Source organism: Ovis canadensis, chromosome 3 (genome assembly GCF_042477335.2).
Source record: "Ovis canadensis isolate MfBH-ARS-UI-01 breed Bighorn chromosome 3, ARS-UI_OviCan_v2, whole genome shotgun sequence".
Lineage (NCBI taxonomy): Eukaryota > Metazoa > Chordata > Mammalia > Artiodactyla > Bovidae > Ovis > Ovis canadensis.
In genome coordinates this window covers 191,220,443-191,243,259 of record NC_091247.1, presented here as the reverse complement: position 1 = coordinate 191,243,259, position 22,817 = coordinate 191,220,443, and the positions used below count along the sequence as shown (strand labels likewise).

At 40.2% G+C, this 22,817-nt stretch overlaps 1 protein-coding gene across 2 annotated transcripts in view; it reads right to left on the bottom strand.

The window, feature by feature from the left end:
• TMTC1 (transmembrane O-mannosyltransferase targeting cadherins 1) overlaps positions 1 to 22,817 on the bottom strand; it is a 337,062-nt gene that overhangs the window by 82,796 nt on the left and 231,449 nt on the right. The window contains exon 11 of one of the 2 annotated variants that reach the window (XM_069585452.1): positions 14,104 to 14,217. The exons of the other annotated variant lie outside the window; for it this stretch is intronic. Within the exon in view, the coding sequence (XP_069441553.1) occupies positions 14,104 to 14,217 (114 nt within the window). The remainder of the gene's footprint in view (positions 1 to 14,103; positions 14,218 to 22,817) is intronic. 2 annotated transcript variants of the gene reach the window in all.

Here is a 22,817-nt window from a genome sequence, read left to right as displayed (position 1 = left end):
GAGAGGTTCCTATTAAAAGGCCAAGGAAGACAAGCTGCATAGCTTTTTTTAAAAAAGCCTTTGCATAACCCAGAGTTTATTTGGCATGTAATTGTCCCTTCCCTACTTTCTCATAGCTCAGCTATAAGCATCCCTCAGTACTTTCAGGAAGACACTCTGGGTAGTGGTCCTCTTGACTGACAAAAGACAGAATCAATGTAGATGAAGGTTACATCCTCCCAAGGCTTGAAAACCCTAATTTTTCACAACGACTTTGGGGGCTGCTGGGAGACATATATTATAAGAGGAAGTTGGGAATAGAAAAAAACACATACACACTGTTTGGTTACCTTTAATTAGCAAAGACAATCTGCAGGTACCTGGTACCAACCCCCTAACTCCCAGCCTCACAGTTCCTAGGGGGTCTCCATGGAGATGCAAGCCCTTGGAGGTCTCTGAAGTGCCTCTATAGGACATCAGAACCAAGATAAGATGCTCTAATGCTTGACCACTCACTTCATGCCCTGAACAGCCTCCTTGGGAAGCTATGTCTAAAAATTACTTTGGGAATGGTTATGGAGAGCACATCAGAGCCAGAACTTAAATTCTTCCAATGGAAAAAAATTTTTTTTGGATGCTGAGCAAAGCTCTCTGACCTCCTAAAGATTTAAGGTGGGGACAGGTCCAGTGAACATGATGAAAACAGTTCTAATTTTTTCTCTGATAACAAACAGCAACAGAAGGTTCTAGGAACCTCTGCCTTCTCAGAAGAGGTCACTTCTTAAAACTTGGACTTTTTCTTATTTCTTTAGGTTTTGGAGGCCTCAGAATAAATGTCTGAGATGAAAACACTAAATTTAGGAAGTTGTTCAGTTGCTCAGTCATGTCTGACTCTTTTGCAACCCCATGGATTGGAGCGCACCAGGCTTCTCTGTCCATGGGATTTCCCAGGCAAGAATACTGGAGCAGGTTGCCATTCCCTTTTCCAGGGGATATTCCCAACCCAGGGATAGAACTGGAGTCTCCTGTATCTCCTACATTGGCAGGTGGATTCTTTACTTCTGAGCCACCAGGAAAGCCCAAATATAGGAAAGGGCAGTCTAAATTCATTAAGAGCTTCTACATGGGTTCCCTGTCACACAACAGCCTCTCCTGCTGGTTCTCAGTCCACCTTTTATGACTTTGTCACTGTCTCACTGCCATTTAAAGCAATAGCATGCACTTTCAAAGATTACTGACTACAAAAATGTTTCTCTCTCTCTCTGTTTTTTCAAACCAGAAACAGAACATAAGCCTACACTGAACTCTATAAAACAGAAACAATCAGTGAGAAGGAAAGTAAAAGAGAAACAAATATAAATACCATGAGGGGAAAAATCTTCCGCATGTCTTGTGCTCCAAGAGGCTTAGGACAGAGCTTTGTGGTCAGCTACAGGCAGCAAAGCAGCTCTGCTGTAACAAAGTCCTAACCTGTCCAGGAAGGGGATTGCTGGCATTTACAGTGATTTACTGAATCTAATGCAGGAGCCACAGGAGACTCAGGTTTGATCCCTGGGTCAGGAAGATCCCCTGGAGAAGGAAATGGTAACCATTCCAGTATTCTTGCCTGAAGAATCCCAAGGTCAGAGAATCCTGGCAGGTTACAGTCCATGGGGTCGCTAAGAGTCCGACAGGACTAAAACAACTTGGCACATTGATTCTGTTACCACTCACAGAGCTCCAACTCGAAAATGTGTGATATTGTTTATTCCTGGTAGTAGTAAGGGTCTGCTAGCAATAGCTTCTTTCTCTGAGCTGGTTAGGCTTGCCTAATCACAAGCAAGCATTGCATTATTTATGAAACAAAGCTGAATTTCATAAAAATAATTATTCAAGAGGGCCAAGAAAAAAAAGTCACTTTTAATTTTGATGTTTATATAGATGTAGACATTTTCTTAAACCATATATTCTGCTCTTGTTTACAGAAGATCTATGCAAGGACAAAACTTACTTTGTATGTTTACTTTTTATATTAACTTGTGTTTAAATGAACTCAGGTCTAATTCAATCCTGAGGTCTCCAGCAGGGGAATTTCCTACTGGAAAGATGAATAATTTAAGAGCTGTCTATATAGCTCCATCAATTGTCAGAATAAATGAAGTGTGCCTTGACTTTGACGACTACAGGTATGCTTTACAAAAGTTCTGGTAGTGATTATTCCCTTCCCCAGCTAAACAATCTCTACAAAAGCTCCACTGAACTGGAGGAGAGTGGTGATTTTCTTTTCAAACACATTCTTTAAAAAACAGTGTGAACAGCCACTAGTATCAGGAAGTGTATTCTTTCTCTTTAAAAAAAGACATCTAGATATAGAAATACAATTACAATTCTATGAGCTGAAGAGAATATCGTTTCAAATATTGGCTGATTTACATTCCTGATAAGCACACATCCATTTGAGCATTGAAGTGCTTCTTATTTTTTATCTGGTAGCCTTTCCTTAAGCAGAATTAATAAAGCAGGTAGTTAAGGACACTATTATTATTCCCTTTCATTCCCAGACACCTTATCTCTGAAGAATGAACATCAACAATATGTTAATAGGAACCACTGAGGTAGCAGTTGCCTAAGTGACAAACAGAAAGCAGAAACAGAAGAAAAAGGGCCCGAAACACTGAGCATGTATTAATGGTACTTTACATTTTAGAGCGCTTTCTCGTACACTATCTAACTTAATTCTAATTCTTCAAGTAGAATTATTGTACTGTTTTACAGTTGTGGAAAGGGAGGGTGGGGAAATTAAAGAAAAAATAAATTACTTTCTTCAAAAACGAAATATCTCAGAAGCAGTTGTGTTAAGTGTTGAAAGTCAGATAATTCCAGTAAATCTATTTATTTTCCCAAATAATCCATGAGTCATTCAACCTTCAGTAAAGAAATATACTGCTACCAATTAGGGCTTCCACTTAGAAGAATTTCCCCTTGTATCCTTGGGCCAATTCATTCAGCTATGATCTTATAGGGACTTCTCAGTGACAGAAGCAAAATAAAGTCAATACTCAGGAAACATGGCTGAGGTTCTCCTTCCCTGGGAAAACTTGTCTCCTGTCATACAAAATACTCATGTCATCTCTGCAAAGCACAGTATTATGGGAAATTATTTGGAACCAACAATATTCAGTAAGTATGCAAGGCAGTGAGGCTTCCCTGGTGGCTCAGATGGTAAAGAATGTGCCTGCAATGCAGAAGACCCTGGGTCGGGAAGATCCCCTGGGGAAGGGAATGGCAATCCACTCCAGTATTCTTGTCTGGAAAATTCCGTAGACAAAGAAGCCTGGTGGGCTACAGTCCATGGGGTCACAAAGAGTCGGATATGACTGGTTTACTGTGTGATATAAGGCACAGATACATGCTCACAGATCCACTGGTCTCAAGCTGCAATTTCAACTAAAGATCCATGAAGATAAAATGTACATGATTCTAGTTTCGTTTCATATTTTATTTAGTCATTTACTTCAAATTTTGTACACTCTGTTCAAAAGTTAAGAATGATGTTCTTTTTTTACTGTTTGAGAAACTTCTAAGGCATTTCATTGTTCAAACAAGACTGTAACATGTGCTCCAGTTTGCAATTTCCTTTTGGAGCATACACACCCTGATTTATTTGTCTGATTTTCATTCCACACATTAATTTATTTGAGGCTAAGTATGCTAAGGTCAGATGTTTATTTTCTATTTTCTGTTGGGGGGAAAAAAAGAAAAAAGGACCTGAAAGAAAAACAAGACTAGGAAAAAACTCAATCATGAGACCTCAAGTGCACTGAACTAAAAAGTACCCAAAGTAAGCTTTATTTCAGGAGTCCGCAGCAGCAGCATATTTTTAGTCACGTTAGTTCCTGGCATTTCTCAAGTGCCTGGTTCCTCCATGCTATAAACTATGAATCATCAGGTCATTAAATTGTGCCAGAATGACATTGACCATCTACCAGTCTGCTTCTTTAATTGTCTGAAATCACCATTGACACCCAGAAGTAAGTCTTGCCACTTTCTTTTGGTTCTGTACTTCTTCCCATTCATTAGATAGCCTTGGGGAAATAAAAACCTCAAATGCAATTTAGGGAAACAGGACACACTCTTCAGTGAGGGGCCAATTAAATGATCTGACCTCTCACAATGGATGACCTCCAGTCAGGATTCAGCAGGACTCCGCCCATCTGACTTTTCTAGACAATTTAAAGAAAAACCATGCCCTCAGGAAATGACTCATTTTAAGTGACTGAATTTTCCTGATTCCCGGGAATTTTCCTCAGGAGGCTGGGAAATACATTGAATTAAATACTTCTCTGCTCTTTTAAACAGAAAGTAGTCAATGTAATTTAACTTTTCTCAAGGGCTTGGGGTGACCATGGTGAACTTTGGTTTTCTGTGGCAGAAGAATAGGAAATCATTTTGGTGGAGTGGAAAAATAATTGCACTTGGGAGTCAGAAGCCTTGGGCAACTTTCTTGCTGGGTGATTTTGAGCTCATATCTGTGCATTAGTTGCTCTCTCTGTAACAATAAGGTCCATAACATATTAACCTGTGTGACCAAAAAGGATGGTGGGTATGAGATGCCTACCATCATCCCTGGTACATTCCACACATCTGATGCTCTGGGGTTGGCTGCAGAACCTCTGGGTGGCTGTGCTTGGCTCCCTGCACAGCCTAATGAACACATGCCAGGCTGAAACTGCCACTCTTCTTTCATGTATATTTCTCATCCTCCAAAAAATCACCCTTCTCACTACTGTCAAAGGCATCTGACTTGCTTCCATCAGTCAAAATAACATCCATTATTTTTTCACTACTGACCCAATGAATACTCAAGTCTTCTCATATCCATCTGTTTCTCCCATGTCATGGGTCTTCAGATGTGAAGGACACTTGGCCCAGTCCATTTTAAGAATGTAGGACTGTTCCTTGTCAAGCACTCACTCCAACAGAGTCTGTTAATCTTTCATCATCTGAAACAAATGATTCCCACAGGCACCAGGGTAATTACCTCCAAACCTTTCTGACACGCTCAACATCAAATGGAATTCCAGACATGCACAATTTAAGAGTTACACCCAAGGTTATAAGGAGATTCAAAGTCCTATATGGCAGATCAGTGTGCTCCTAGTATCCTTCTTGTAATAACACTTCGCAGCATGTGTAGCACTCTGGCTGTTAGACTGCCAGGAAAAAAAAAAAAAAAAAGACAGTGATGGGACAGAAGGAGTGTGTCCATGTTTACAGTTAATAGTGCCAGCCTAGGAGGTCGTGAGGAGTGGGGAGGGAAAGCAGTGTATATCCTGAAGATTCACCTCAGGAATTGGGGGTCACCACTGGCATATAATGGGGTTTCCCAAGTGGTGCTAATAGTAAAGAATCTGCCTGGCAATGCAAGAGACACAAGAGATGAAGGTTCGAGCCTTGGGTTGGGAAGATCCCCTGGAGTAGAAAGTGGCAACCCACTCTAGTATTTTTGCCTGAAAATTCCATGGACAGAGGAGCCTGGTGGGCTATAGTTCATGAGGTTGCAAAGAGTCAGACATGACTGAGTGACTGAGCAGACACACACACACACACACACACACACACACACACACACACACTGGCATATAATGGTCAGCAGCCCAGTTCAGTTCAGTCACTCAGTCGTGTCTGACTCTTCGCAACCCCATGAACCACAGCATGCCAGGCCTCCCTGTCCATCACCAACTCCTGGAGTTCACCAAAGCCCATGTCCATTGATTCAGTGATGTCATCCAATCATCTCATCCTCTGTCATCCCCTTCTTCTCCTGCCCTCAATTTTTCCCAGCATCAGGGTCTTTTCAAATGAGTCAGCTCTTCGCATCAGGTCCCCAAAGTATTGGAGTTTCAGCTTCAACATCAGTCCTTCCAATGAATATTCAGGACTGATTTCCTTTAGGATGGACTGGTTGGATCTCCTTGCAGTCCAAGGGATGCTCACGAGTCTTTCCCAACACCAGAGTTCAAAAGCATCAATTCTTCTGTGCTCAGCTTTCTTCACAGTCCAACTCTCACATCCATACATGACCACTGGAAAAACCATAGCCTTGACTAGACGGACCTTAGTAGGCAAAGTAATGTCTCTGCTTTTCAATATGCTGTCTAGGTTGGTCATAACTCTCCTTTCAAGGAGTAAGCATCTTTTAATTTCATGGAATCACCATCTGCAGTGATTTTGGAGCCCATAAAAATAAAGTCAGCCACTGTTTCTAGTGTTTCCCCATCTATTTTCCATGAAGTGATGGGACCAGATGCCATGATCTTCGTTTTCTGAATGTTGAGCTTTAAGCCAACTTTTTTGCTCTCCTCTTTCACCTTCATCAAGAGGCTCTTTAGTTCTTCTTCACTTTCTGTCATAAGGGTGGTGTCATCTGCATATCTGAGGTTATTGATATTTCTCCCAGCAATCTTGATTCCAGCCTGTGCTTCTTCTAGCCCAGCGTTTCTCATGATGTACTCTGCATATAAGTTAAATATACAGGGTGACAATAGCTAGTGGTGTTAAAAGTGTATAAGTGTATTAGAGCTTGAAACCTGCAGAGGAGAAAAACGAAGTGAAGCAGAAGAATAGGGTATGCTGGGGTTGGCTGGGAGACCAGGGATAGACTCATGGACAAGATGAGATTACCTAAGGCGCCCTGAAGGGAGGGGGGCAGCCATTTACAGAAGGGGGAACGTGTCTTGGGAAGGAGGAAGGACAAATGCAGAGTCCCTGTAATAGATGTGAATGAAAAAATACTGACCACTGTATCAGCAAACAAACAATGTGGCAGCCATTACATCATCACATTACAGCTGCCCAGATGGTGAGCCCTGGGGGACTCTGGATAGAAACCAGATGCCTAGCATCCTGCAGCCAGCAGCTGCAGCCACCTCTGATGGTGCACCCTGGGGAGACTCAGGATGAGACAGCACATGATACTGGCCCCAGATAGCTGAGGTGCACATCAAAGGAATGGTTTTCAGTGAACCCAGACTCTTGCATCTTCCCCTACATTAGAAAAACACTAAGTTTCTTAAGATATCTGATTTTCTTTAATAAACAGTAATCTTTTGTTGCTCCAACTACCTGGTCTTTGTTGCAAAAACTCTTATATATCCTCAACCCCCATTTGCTTCTTCAGAGTAGTCTCTCAGCGTTATCTGAGATGCTGTGTCCTGGGCCATCTGCCAAATAAAACATAATGCTCTACTTTTAGGTCATGCTTTTTTTTTTTCCCCCAACTGATATAGGAATGTGGCAACTGCTGTCCAGCATTCCTGGAGCTGACAGCGATAGGTGCAATAGGAGGTGAGGTCTGAGTGGTAGAGGTCAGATAGTGCATGACATGGAGACCACTGCAGGGCCCTTGATTCTTGATGGAAGCAAGCAGAATGTTCTGAGCACAGGACTGCTAATGAACTCCCCTGGGCTGCTGGGTTGAGAACAGATGGCAGGAGGGCAGAAGGGAGAAGTGAAAATGGGGAGATCAGAGGACACTGAAGCAATCCAGGTGAGAGTGGACAGTGGAGGCAGGGAGAAGGGATCTGATTTAGGATGCATTAACAGCATTTACTGAGTTTAGCATGGCCAGGTATTTAGACATTGTTTTACACCTTGTTTGTGAATTATCTTCTAATGTTCCAGGGGGCAAATTGGCTCAGATGGTAAAGCGTCTGCCTGTAATGCAGGAGACCCGGGTTCGATCCCTGGGTCGGGAAGACCCCCTGGAGAAGGAAATGGCAATCCACTCCAGCACTCTTGCCTGGAAAATCTCATGGACGGAGGGGCCTGATAGGCTACAGTCCATGGGGTCGCAAAGAGTCGGACACATGACTGAGCGACTTCATTCATTCATTATTCCAGCCCTATGAGGTAGTCTGGAGAAGTAACTGGCAACCCACTCCAGTATTCTTGCCTGGAGAATCCCAAGGACAGAGGAGCCTGGCAGGCTGTAGTCGATGGGGTCGCAAAGAGTCAGACATGACTGAGTGACTAACACTAACACTATGAGTAGGTAACACCACTATTCTCATTTTAACAGAAAATCTAAATGATATTCTGTTCAGTTCAGTTCAGTTCAGTCGCACAGTTGTGTTTGACTCTTTGTGATCTCATGGACTACAGCAGGCCAGGCCTCCCTGTCAATCAGCAACTCCCTGAGCCTGCCCAAACTCATGTCCATTGAGTCGGTGATGCCATCCAACCATCTCATCCTCTGTCGTCCCCTTCTCCTCCCACCTTCAATCTTTCCTAGCATCAGGTTCTTCACATCAGGTGGCCAAAGTATTGGAATTTCAGCTGCAGCATCAGTCCTTCCAATGAGTATTCAGGACTGATTTCCTTTAGGATGGACTGGTTGGATCTCCTTGCAGTCTAAGAGACTCTCAAGAGTCTTCTCCAACACCACAGTTCAAAAGCATCAATTCTTTGGTGCTTGCATCACCGACTTGATGGACATGAATTTGAGTAAACTCCAGGAGTTGGTGATGGACAGGGAGGCCTGGCATGCTGCAATACATGGGGTCACAAAGAGTCAGACATGACTAAGCGACTGTACTGAATGGAACTGAACTGCCTAGCACCAGTGACTGGTTGATAAGGGGGTATAAATGTTCCATTCCTTTGATGACAACTCTGAGGATGCCCAGCTCCCGAACACCCTAAGGGCTCCTCTGATCCCCTGGGAGTATACCGCATCTCAGCTTCTCCCTCTGCCCATCTTGTTTCTCTGGCCAGCATTAATGATCTTCCTGTTTGTTAATCTCTGCCTTGGATTCTGTTTCCTGGGGAACTACAGTGAGGTTTTGAAGTGACAGAAAAGAAGAGAGAAAAGAAGGCAGAAAAGAAGAGAGCAAATGGTTTTTAATATAAATTATAGAACATTCATGCTGAAATATAGTCCATAAGTATGATCACAATATGACTAAAATTCTAGCTTTCTAAATGAAATGTATAATGTCTTGGATTTAATGAATAAAATTGCTAAACTTAATTAACACAAAATAACGTGGTAAGAATATAATTTTAACAAAAAGGAACAAAAATAATTTCAATTGTCCTACTGGAAAGCATATTTAGACTTTTATAAATGAAAATGACACACCAGCAGAAGAATCCATCTCCACTTGTTAAACTAGGTTAACAAATGGCATCGCAATTTTTATTCTTTCCAGAAATACATGGCAGCTGGTAGTTAATGCCACCTGTAGTCATGGGAGTTATTTTAAATGCTCATTCAAAAATAGCCTAGGTAAAGAAGGGCTTTTAAGTAATCATTAAATCCTGATTTTTTAAAAAATGTTCAAACTCTACCAGTTTTATAGACAACACTTTTCAAAGGAATTATAATAATCTTATTAATAGACTCAGGACATCAATGAACAGTGGGTTAATTAGATATAGACTTCTTTACAGTCTAATGATATGGCTTTCTTCAATAATCACTGTCTTATGATTTCCTTTTTTCCACATACACTTATTACAATCTCATGGAGCCTCTTTGCAGACTTCCAATTATCTACATACAAGGGGATACAAAGAATGATAGCAGTGGGAACTGTTCTTATGACAAGTCTCTATTTTATGCATTAAAAAAAATCCCAGTCAGAAAAATTTTAGCTTCTCCTTTCCCACGTGTTAGCCAATTATATATCAGTTGAATATTTCTTTTGTACAAGAGTTTTAAAAGCACATTTCTTTCCTTTTAATTATGTCTGGTCAGGGACTTCAACACTGCCCCGCCCCCGCCCCCCCCCCCCCCCCCAACAGTTTCCCTCCTCTTCAGATTGTCTATTTAAAAGATCAACAATAGATATATTAGGAGTGGACAAGTCCTCTCTAAGGGGCCAGGTGACCCAAAGACACTTGAGAGATCCCTCAGGTCAGGGACCTCTGAGTAATGCATCTCCTACTCAATATAACTTACAGGAGGGTGACTTCTTAGACTATGTCTGTGAATTTCATGTGAAACCATAACTGTGAAAAGAAAATAGCTATCTGGGTGGCTGAGGATCACAGCCTTTTTATATGTGGCTGATATCCAACTACCTGGAATGCGTCAGCCAGTCTGGGTGTGGCGGGGGCTTACTGTCAGGGGCCTAGAAGGAAGAGGACATCTAAATGAACAAATGTTCAGAGGAACATGGAGTGATTCCTGCTGACATCAGAGAGACTTTTTTGATCCACCTGAATAAAGGTGAACTCTATTCTCATTGCCAGCTTCAGGGTTCTTAATGACTAGCCCATATTAGCCAATCAGTAATTGATTTTTGTAGGGAATCTATACTTAAGATGAAAAATAATTTCCATGAGACTTCTAATGAAGACTCTTTTAAAACAGACATGTAAATGTATCATCAGATTTCCAGATATTCTCTCTTCTCTGTAAAGCATTTTGGGGGATATATACTTCTTAATAAACCCTCTCTATAAGTCTGGGCCTGTTTGTTCCTGTAAGTTATGCTGCTTGAGTCAGTTATGTTTATTAACAAATTTATTCCAGTTTATTGCAGTTTCATGATATAATGAAATATCTTACCAACTGATAAAATGTAAATGTGAAAAAGAGTAGTAATTTCTATGAAAACTAAAAAAAAAACTCAAAAAAGGGAACTTGCTCAAAAATTGCTATTGAATTCAATATAAGATTAATTGTAAAAGACTGGAAGAGAAAAATCAGAAGTCTCAGTCTTTACATTTTTAGTCCACTTTAAAGTATCAAAACTCATCACCACAGAAATGAACTATATATGTGTTTTTTGCCAATTCTAATCAGCAGACTCTTACTCAAAGAAAAAGACTTGCTATGACATTAAAAGAACTGGTAAATGGGGGTACCTGTGAAATTTTATGGAACAATAAGACATTTGAGTGTGCATTATTTATTTCATGATTCTTCACTTTAAACTGACTTTTAAAACTAATCAAGAAGCCACTGGCCAACTATACATACAGTATTAACTGCACTTCATTTGGGAAGTGCCACTCTCACTCCTTTTGGGCTTACCAAATGAATCATTCCATGAGAGGTTTTGTACAGGAAGAGCTTAATGGTTGGGTGGTCTCTGGACTTTCTACTCCCATCATATGAGGTGAAATGGTAGGAACCTTCTCCAGAGTAATTCAATGGTTAGAAACTTTTGAAGGAAAATGGCAGCTTCACCGGCAGTATTCTGATTTTCCAGTGTCCAGAATCCCAACCTTTATAACACCCTAATAAATATAACAGCCATCCCGACAGCAAAGGAAAACTTATACCTGTCTTTGCGGAGGATTTAAGGAAATGGTTCTGACAATTTCCTTTGATGATTCGAGTCTTAATCTGGATCTATGACCTTAGCTGCGGCATTATCCAAGGGCGACCTCCCTTGCAATACAGAAATGTCATAAAATAGGTACACCAAAATGAAGTTAATGGTACTTCTACATTGTTTAAAAAACAAAATGAAGTTTAAAAGAAGCACAGTATTCATGCCATGTATAATTACCAATTTAATATAGTGTTATTTTGAGAACTGTAAGCCAGCCAAAAAGATATAGGTACAGATACAAACTTTATGACTAATTTCACCATTGTCTTTGAAATCTATATAGTTATTACAACAGGAATGAATAACTTTGGGGACTGACTTCAGGTAACACCACATTTAATCCTGCATTTCCCTCATTATTCTCTTTCTTGTTGTGTGCAAATATGGAAAACATCAGAGACAACAAAGGCACAGCAGCAAGAAACAGTTGGGGCAGGGCAGAGCCCCAGGGTCTGCAACCTCCACAGAGAGTTATACCAAAGGAAGGGCAGTCTCCAGTCACTGGGGATAAATAATCACCAAAATGATGAACAGTCGTAGTATTTTCCTTTTTTTAACTTAAGAGTGACAATTTACTTAAAAAAAAAAAAAACCCACATCCACTGAAAATTCACACAGAGGTATCCACACAAAAATAATAATAATTTAAATCAAAAGTATTTTTAACCTGGTGGGGATAGGCTGAATTATTTCACTAATTACTATGCAGTATATTTTTAGCTTTAATGATTTTTATCACATTCCTCAAAGGACATGTTTCTTCCTGAAGCACAGTTGTTGAAGCAAACATTTATCTTTATTGTTTCATAGGAAACAGGCGGAAGTCCCAACCAGCTACCGCGATTCTGTAAAATCAGCTGCAGGAGAATTTTGCTTAACTTATACTTTTGCCCTAAGCTGTGCCTTAGGATCTGCCTTATTTTTTTGTTTGAATTTGACATAAAATAGTGTGTTAGAATGAAAGAAACTTAAAAAGATACGGGTACATTTCCCTTCCACCAATGTTTTTCAGGCAAACTTACTGCTCTTCTCTTCCCTTTAAGAATGCCACCTGAAATCATGACACACTAATTAATTATTGAAGATAAAACATAATTTATTGGCTTGAATGTCCCTTGAAAGAACACGCCTTTTTAAAAAAAATGACACTCCCTCAATTCAAAAATAATGCATGTTCATTGTAAAACATCTGGAACACAAAGGAAAGAATAAAGAAAGAAATTAAACCATAATCTCACTAACCCGAGATAAGCACTGTAAACATTTGGATAAACTGGTTTGCAGTGAAAAAAATATAATTCCTTATTAAATCTTTCAAAATGCTTTCTATTTCTTAATAAAAACTTTTTCACAATAATGAGCTTTGTTGCAATTATTCCTCTGGGGCTCATATTTCTTGAAATCTTTGGGAAAGAGAATTCGATGTGAATAGTTTAAAATTTTTCCCATACTGAATATTAAATAACAAGTCCTAAAGTCTAAAAGACTTTGCTTGATGACAAAATATACTTATGTAAAACACTATTCAAAAGGATAACTTTTAAAAATTAGGTCAGTTACTTTAAGAATGCCAATTTCAAACTAAACCTTGAGACAATCCAAGAAGGGTGCTTCAGTGAAATGTATGCTTTGTTTGGTACACATATTTTAGAGCATGTCCCAAAGTGGAATGGTATCAGAAAATTCAACCAAATGTGGGACACACTGTAGAGGCATGGAAACCTCTTGAAAACACTTCTGTGAACTCACATGGGGAGATTCTGAGGCTATGTTTAGTTATCAGGTCTTCACTCCTTCCAGGTTAAACACATTTATTATCTGAGATCTTTTAGGGCAGACCTTCTTTTTTGGGGGGAGGGGAAACACCATCTTGAAAATCAGAGTTGCAGTTTGGGTACCTAAAAGCAATACAGATGGCTGCTGATAACGCAGAACTCAAATTTGAATCTAAAATCATCTCTGGGCTTCCCAGGTGGTGTAGTGGTAAAGAATCTGCCTGCCAACACAGGAGATGCAAGAGACACAGTTTCGATCCCTGGGTTGGGACAATCTCCTGCAGGAGGAAATGGCAATCCACTCCAGTATTCTTGTCTGGAAAATTCCACGGACAGGGGAGCCTGGTGGGCTACAGTCCATGGGGTTGCAAAGAGTCAGACATGACTGAACAGGCACGCAGTAAAATCATCTCTAAAGCCATACATGGTATTTTCTCTTTCAGTAGATAAGTACAAAGAGAGTGTCAGGGCTGCTCATGTTTAAACTTTTAAAACATTAAAAAATATACTATATGTACATGTATGTATGACTGAGCGACTGAACTGATGTATATACATACCTTATTAACATATTCCCAACAGAGTAATTAAGTGAATTCTCAGTTTTTTTTTTTAATTTAAAACAATGATCAGAGTATGTTACTTCTATTCTCAAAAGTTTCTATATAAATCCTTTTAGATAATGGGAAGCCTAGACTGGGAAGTATTCATTGGAGTAAATTTCCTATGAACTTACGAGAATATTTTTATAACCAATTACTATAGGTCTGTATATATGTATTTAACTGTGTCACTTTATTACATGATGTGTAGCAATGGAAATTTTTATAAGAAAACACCGAAAGTTAGAAGCAAAGTAAACTTATAACAGACGAACAAAGAGCCAAAAAATTTGGAGTCCAAGATCTATACCACCTCCAGGGAGATGGTCACTGTCAAGAGAAACAAGGTCTCTGTATACTGGGAGGGGTGAATGAAATAAACAAGGGCCTGAAAAGCATAGACACCCAGCTGCAGCTTACTTGAGGGCCGTTCTGTAGTGGTAGATGGCTTCCCTGTTCCGACCCTGGTCCTTCAGGAAATTGGCATAGTTGTAGTGAACCTTGGCATTGTGGGGCAGAGTTTGAACTCCAGACCTAAAAGTTAATAAATTAAAAAAAAAAAAATGAGTAACAAAGAGTACTGCTTAGGAATGTCGCCAGTTTCTTTCATGTTTTAATCACAGATTTATGAACTTGTATTTGAAATGTTCATTGCATCCATCAAAGCCTCTTCCAAAACTTGTGGACCTTATGAGTTACTAAACATGCTTCTGTGGAAAACAGTGAAGGTTGTGCACAATTATGCACAAGCAAAATACACTAACTGCCTGTGAAGCAGAGGAGCAGGAAGTAGTGAGAGATGATTCTTTGGGGGGACAACCATGCATGCTCAGGTTAACTCAGCTTTTTCCTTACTTCCTTCACTTACAGCCTTCCTCTTTTTTAAAGAAATTTGAGATTGTCTATAAAAATAAATCATTACAAGAAGGATGACTGTAGACTAGCCTCCCTACTAAGGTTTGTTGGAAATAAACACTTCTCACATACTAGGCCAGGGCTAATTTTATTTAAAGGCAGGTGTAATTATTAATAAATATTCTACAAGTTGGAGGTAAGGAAAGGAGGCTTGGCTCAGAAAAGTTAAAAATTTCTTAAGTCATGAGTGTATTAGTCTGCTCAGACTGGCAAAACAAAATACCTGGGGAGCCCCAGAGGGTAACACTGAAGTTTTGAAGGTAATACAAGTAGCTTTAACTGCACCACAAATTCACCTTGCACAAGATCAGCCTGGTAGTAAGTACCAAGAGTGGGATTCTGGCCTAAGGAATTTGCTTCTAGAGTCTCTGTTCCCTCACCTGCAAGGAGGTGGTGGCAGGGAAGTGACAAAGGTAGATGGGTTTGGGAGCTATCTGGGAAGAAAACTCCAGAACTTCTGAGGGTTAAATGTGGGAGGGGAACAGGCTAAGGGTGAGAGGAAGGAGACATGATGACAACCTAGTTTCTGGGCAACTGTATTTCAAATGCGGTACCTCTTCTAGGTAAGAACACTAGGGAAATTCCATACAAAGTGTTAAAGCTGTTAGGGAAATATGTCAAGGTATTATGACCTTTGTTGAGCTTTTGTTGAAATAGCCCCTGTTTAATGTTATAAGCCAATAAAAATTGTTTTTAATTTTAAAATAAAGAAAAATGTGCAAAGGCAAACAAATAAATGAAAGAAAGAAAAAAAAAAAAAAAACAGCCCCTTAGGACCAGCAAAGACTGTCCCACTTAAAATCCACTTGCTGGCTCCTTGAGAAACTCTCCAGAGGACAGAATGTACAGGGAGTGTGTGAAGCTAGAGACCAAGCCAAGGGCAACATCCTGCGAAAGCACCAGACTCCACCTTCTGTGGAGCTGCTGAGGTGAGGTCAAATGCATGGCCCTAGCTAGTCTCCCTGGCCCTGCACATCCCGGCGACTTATTTCACTATGCTTTCCCTTCCCAGCAAAAGGCAGGAAGTTTACTCTCTAGAGGGCTTCCTAGGTGGCGCTAGTGGTAAAGAGCCTGCTTGCCAATGCAGGAGATGTAAGATACTTGGGTTCGATCCCTGAGTCGGGAAGACCCCTGGAGAAGGGCATGGCTACCCCCTCCAGTATTCTTGCCTGGAGAATCCCATGAACAGAGGAGTCTGGTGGGCTACAGTCCATGGGTTGCAAAGAGTCAGACATTGAAGCGACTTAGCATGCATTCATGTTACTCCCTGGAGAACTGAATCAGAGAGATCCTGCATTCAGAAACAACAGGTACAGCTGAGGGCCAGTAGAGATGCACCTTCAAAGTAGGTTAAGTGACAATATGCATTCTGAACAGTGGATCCTCCTCACCCTGTGGTATCCATGCAAAGCTCTGCACACTGGCAGCCGGGATTGGACTCTCAGGGAGGAGACTGGAGGAATCCTCTCACTGGAAAATGACTAACCCAAAACAAAAGATTTATAGATGCTACCATTTGGGTGCTCCAGTGAAACCATCAGTCTCTTCAATCACCCCCACAGTACAGCTCACTAGCTAACAAACAAAGCTAGAATTTTAATGTAACATTTCAAATGGACATTACCCAAAGTATATTTAGTCACAGGGCAGGACCAAGGTCAGAGTGATAGTGATGGCTTTTTAAAAATTTAATTTTTATACAGGAAAATGTCTGATTTTTCTCTCCAAAACTACACAGTGCATGGTACAGGGAGATTTTAAAGATAACTTTGATTTCAGCATAGATATAACTGTAATATTTATTGGAATTGATCTTTCCTCTGTGCAATTAGCATAGCCGCTCTATTATGTTTCACCCAAGTTCAGTCTGTGAAAACCTATCCTTGTGAAGATGAGGGCATTGTTCAGGGATGGCAGTAGGAAGTAGTAACATTCGTAGCAGGCGAGCGGGTGTGGGTGGACTAACTGAAATCCTGTGACTATACTGCTTTTCCCATTGTTATTTCCCATTGTTGTTTTTGACCTTTACATTCTCTACGTAATCTTTTCCTGCTTTATTTTTCCAGTCTCTCATTTTACAATGAACAGTTTATGAAAAAAGAAAGATAAACTAGTCAAAAGCAAAACTTTCCGTGTCACTTTGAGTGGCCAGGTTTCCCCTCCTTCCCAGGCCAGCCTCCTCAGCTTGTTACCTGGACGCTGTGATTCATTCGTCCCAACCGTCTTAACAGAATGTGCGGCCTTATACATACTTACTCCACAAGGAAATGTAGCATTCGTAAGTTATGGCGCTGGATCTCAGACCCTATTAATGACTGCTGTTGCTGCTATTGTTTAGTTGCTAAGGCATGTCTGACTCTTTGCGATCCCATGGACTGGAGCCTGCCAGGCTTCTTTCTCCATGGGATTTCCCAGGCAAGAATACTGGAGCAGGTTGCCATTTCCTTCTCCAGGGGATCTTCCCAACCCAGGGACTGAACCTGCATCTCCTGCATCTCTTGCATTGGCAGGCAAATTCTTTATCACTGAGTCACCGGGGAAGCCCTATTAATAACTACAACAAGGATTATGAATAAAAGCCTCCCTCTGAATGCAGGGTCTGTATTCACGCACTTTACATTTCTCCCTCACACCTCTCATTTGCAGACTTGAAAAATACCAGAGATATCAAGACACTTCTCTCAGGTATCTCTCCAAGTCTGTAGAACATTTGTTTTATTTATATTACTGGAACAATAGGTCAGGAAAACCATCTCCAAATTCCTGATTAGAAAACAAACATTTTTAAAAAACAAGTAGTATTCAGTCAGAGGTTAACAGGAAAGGAAAGTAAGAATTTGTGGTTCTCCTCAATTGTGACCCTATTTAACCTAAGGTTTCCAACACCACACTCAGGATGGCCAGTGCTTATGCAGGCTCATTTTAAATCAAGCGGTGAGCTAGGCATCCACTTCCAAGGGCTATCTCCTTTCCTCCCTTCAACAACCTATCAGATGGGTAGTATACTGTACATCCCACATTGTAGTTGAGGAAATTGAAGCTCAGAGAGTGAAGACCATTTTCTAAGGTTACAGACTGAGTAAATATTTGAGCAGAGATTTCAGCCAAGGCCAATACAAGGTCAGAATCATTCCTAAAGTTGGTCAATATTGGATAAACCTAAAAGGTACCACAAGATACTAGGTACATTAGAATGTCACTTGTGACTATGTTTATATCATTGATACATAAACTACGGCCTGATGGGCCACAGACTCATCCGTGCATTTACCCTTTTACAAAAATGTCTTCGGCCTCTTTCCCAGGGTAACAGCTGAGTAGCTGCAAAAGAAACTAGAGGGCCCACAAAGCCTCAAATATTTATAGTCTGGCTTTTACAAAGGAATCTGCCAATCTCTGGTTTCTGTTCTCTGCCCTGAGAGATCTGCTTATCTTTCTGGCTCAGCAATTCCAGAGGAAGAAAAAGAAATGTGTTTTCTACAGAAAGGGAGGAAGGTCTAGGCCATAAATTCTTAAAGGTGGTCCATGGATCATTTAAACAGTTCATGAATGGGATTCAGAGAGAACCCAAACTGGATGCAAAACAAAGTATGCTGTCTTTGTCATTCTAGGTATTTTGAAGATTTGGGGGATGGGAAGAAAATATTTAATCAAATTGTGTTATTTTGGTACAATTTCCTGCAAACACACATAAGAGTCTGGGGTATCACTCAGTTCAGCTGGACGTATGCAGTTTCTATCTCCTCAGATTAGATAGCAGAATAATTTCCTGTTCTAAGAGATTAAAGAAAATGTACCTTGCAACTATGATTACAAATTCTCTCATTCTGTCTCTGTCTGTCTCTCGCTCTGTCTGTCAGTCTCTGTTTACATTGGGCTGAGATTAAGTTAGACAACACAAAGCAAAATATAGGAGTGGTGAAGTATATACATTCTTTGGCTTTTACATTAGATTTGGGTTCAAATCCTGGTTCCTCCTTTTCACAGCTAGTCTGATTTGGACGAACTGCTCTCTCTCTGAGCCCTTGGTGAGACACAAGTATTGGATTCGTACACTTTTGTGTGAGAGGATTTCAAGAATAGACGTACAAAGACGTGAGGTGACTTTGCACTGGTATATCCTAAAAATACATCATTCAGTGCCATCTTTTTTGTGGGAGGAGGCCTTAGCTGGAAACACTGGAACTTGATTGAAATTTGGATTTTCTCTAACACAAAGGTCTGTCCTAAGATGTTCATGGATCGGAAGAATCAATATAGTGAAAATGAGTATACTACCCAAAGCAATTTACAAATTCAATGCAATCCCTATCAAGCTACCAGCCACATTTTTCACATAACTAGAACAAATAATTTCAAGATTTGTATGGAAATACAAAAAACCTCGAATAGCCAAAGCAATCTTGAGAAAGAAGAATGGAACTGGAGGAATCAACTTGCCTGACTTCAGGCTCTACTACAAAGCCCCAGTCATCAAGACAGTATGGTACTGGCACAAAGACAGAAATATAGATCAATGGAACAAAATAGAAAGCCCAGAGATAAGTCCACACACATATGGACACCTTATCTTTGACAAAGGAGGCAAGAATATACAATGGAGTAAAGACAATCTCTTTAACAAGTGGTGCTGGGAAAACTGGTCAACCACTTGTAAAAGCATGAAACTAGATCACTTTCTAACCCCACACACAAAAATAAACTCAAAATGGATTAAAGATCTAAATGTAAGATCAGAAACTATAAAACTCCTAGAGGAGAACATAGGCAAAACACTCTCAGAAATAAATCACAGCAGGATCCTCTATGATCCACCTCCCAGAATTTTGGAAATAAAAGCAAAAATAAACAAATGGGATCTAATTAAAATTAAAAGCTTCTGCACAACAAAGGAAAATATAAGCGAGGTGAAAAGGCAGCCTTCTGAATGGGAGAAAATAATAGCAAATGAAGCAACTGACAAACAGCTAATCTCAAAAATATACAAGCAACTTATGCAGCTCAATTCCAGAAAAATAAATGACCCAATCAAAAAATGGGCCAAAGAACTAAACAGACATTTCTCCAAAGAAGACATACGGATGGCTAACAAACACATGAAAAGATGCTCAACATCACTCATTATCAGAGAAATGCAAATCAAAACCACAATCAGGTACCACTTCACACCAGTCAGAATGGCTGCGATCCAAAAATCTGCAAGCAATAAATGCTGGAGAGGGTGTGGAGAAAAGGGAACCCTCCTACACTGTTGGTGGGAATGCAAACTAGTACAGCCACTATGGAGAACAGTGTGGAGATTCCTTAAACAAATTGCAAATAGAACTACCTTATGACCCAGCAATCCCACTTCTGGCATACACACCAAGGAAACCAGAATGGAAAGAGACACATGTACCCCAATGTTCATCGCAGCACTGTTTATAATAGCCAGGACATGGAAACAACCTAGATGTCCATCAGCAGATGAATGGATAAGAAAGCTGTGGCACATATACACAATGGAGTATTACTCAGCCGTTAAAAAGAATTCATTTGAATCAGTTCTGATGAGATGGATGAAACTGGAGCCGATTATACAGAGTGAAGTATGCCAGAAAGAAAAACACCAATACAGTATACTAACACATATATATGGAATTTAGGAAGATGGCAATGACGACCCTGTATGCAAGATAGGAAAAAAGACACAGATGTGTATAACGGACTTTTGGACTCAGAGGGAGAGGGAGAGGGTGGGATGATTTGGGAGAATGGGAATTCTAACATGTATACTATCATGTAAGAATTGAATCGCCAGTCTATGTCTGACACAGGGTGCAGCATGCTTGGGGCTGGTGCATGGGGATGACCCAGAGAGATGTTGTGGGGAGGGAGGTGGGAGGGGGGTTCATCTTTGGGAACGCATGTAAGAATTAAAGATTTTAAAATTTAAAAAATAAAAAACTAAAAAAAAAAAAGATATTCTGTAAGGTTGCTCATAGTATTGCCAAGCAAAACCACTCCATATAATTAGAGAGCTCTCGAGACCATATGACCTGGGATGGTCAATGAGTTTACAGTTTGGAACAGAGGAGAAAACAGAATTAGGACCTCTGTAAGGATATCAGCTTATCTAGAACTTGTTCTTACTAGAACAAGCTCTAGAACCAGCTCTTGGTTTTGACCATTAGAGCTACTTTAGGTTTTCCTCATCCTACCATACCGAGCTCAGGCCCACAAAAGAACAGTCTTTGAAGGCTTGGGTTGATTACAGTCACCTGCCTATACTTATACAGTGTCCTGCCCTTCCTCTTGTCTACCACCTGCTTTGTTGTTTAGCTGCTAAGTTGTGTCCAACTGTTTGCAACCGCATGAACTGTAGCCCGCCAGGCTCCTCTGTCCATGGGATTGCCCAGCCAGGAATACCGGAGTGGGCTGCCATTTCCTTCTCCAGGGAATCTTCCTGACCCAGGGATTGAACCCATATCTCCTGCACTGGCAGGTGGATTCTTACCAGTGAGCCACCAGGGAAGATCCTACCACCTGCTACATTATATTAAAATGTGTTCATGCGTCTGACTCCCATCCAGACTTCAGGCTCCTCTAGTCTCTCCCCCAACCCACTTCTCGCTCATGTCCTAGAACACAATGCAGAGCAATAACCTTAGTGCTATAAACATAGTGTTTATCACACTGCCCTGGGCATCTTTTAACACACTCTTTTATTCTTATAAATACACCAAAAGATGCACATGTGTACTAAGTCACTTCAGTCATGTCTGACTCTTTGTGATCCTATGGATTGTAGCCCACCAGGCTCCTCTGTCCATGGGTTTCTCCAGGCAGGAATACTGGTATGGGTTGCCATGCCCTCCTCCAGGGGATCTTCTCTGGAGGGATCTTCTTAGAGATCTTCCCTAGGGATCAAATCACCCACCTCTCTTATGTCTCCTGCATTGGCAGATGGGTTCTTTATCACTAGTGCCACCTGGGAAGCCCCTACCAGAAGATAAACACTATCATTATTCTAAATTTTAAAAATTTATTAAAAAATTTTCAAATGAAATTTAGATGATTTACAATGTTGGGTTAGTTTTAGGTATACAGCAAAATGATTCAAGCCATTTCCTTTTCCAGAGGATCTTCCAGACCCAAGGATCAAACCCACATCTCCTGTGTCTCCTGCATTGCAGGCTTCAGATTCTTTCCCCACTAAGCCATTAGGGAAACCATATATATATATATATATATATATATATATATATATATATAAAATTATGGTTTATCACAAGATATTGAATAAATATATTGAATAGTTCCTTGTGCTATATAGTAGATCCTTGTTGGTTATCTGTTTCACATAAAGAAGTGTATATATGTTAATCCCAGATTCCTAAATTTTAAAATAAAGAAACCAAGGCATGAAGTGGTTGAGTAACTCACCCACGATCATATAGCTATTAAACAGTGGAACTTGGAGCAAAGCCAAAAAGCCTAATTCCAGACTCCACACCAACTACTAATCCTATTACGACTCAAAGATTCCTGGTAAATGTTCAACTAATTTGAACATTGCTCAGGAAAGATGAATATATACAAACATCTCATCTTGAAGGAAAAAGAAAAAAACTTAAAGTCTCAGATTCTTAAAAGTTTTCTCAGAATATAAATAAGTTACAATAGGTAAAGCTTTCTAAAAACTATTGATAGCTTTGATTTGCATATTACACAAAACTCCATTTGATCACCAAAGGCCTCTCAGATACAAAGTTTCTTTATGTACATATGTGGAATGTTTTAGTAATCAACTGCTCACTTCCTACATACTCCCATCTAAAAAACCAGAAGCCTCTGCATGCAAGGTCAATGAGTATTTTGCTCTTTTGTTTTCCCTTTTTAAAACTGCTGGCATCAGTTGTATAGGGATTGAACACTAACTTGTTATCCTTGAGATAAACCACTATCTGCCAGAATCCATCCCCAGAGTTGCTCTGATTAAGCAGTAAACATCATTATAAAATGGAATCACTCTTAGTACCTTTACTCAAGAAGGTTTAACACAGGGCAGAATCATTTAAACATTTCTCATAAAATCACCGCCTACTGAAAGTGAAAGAAAAAATGAATTAAGTCAACAGAAACCAGGAGGAAGTTATATTCCTGAACTTCCACGCCCTTGTGTTTACAAAATGACTTCAGCACTGGGCAGTAAGAGGGAACAAGTTCACTGTCATCTG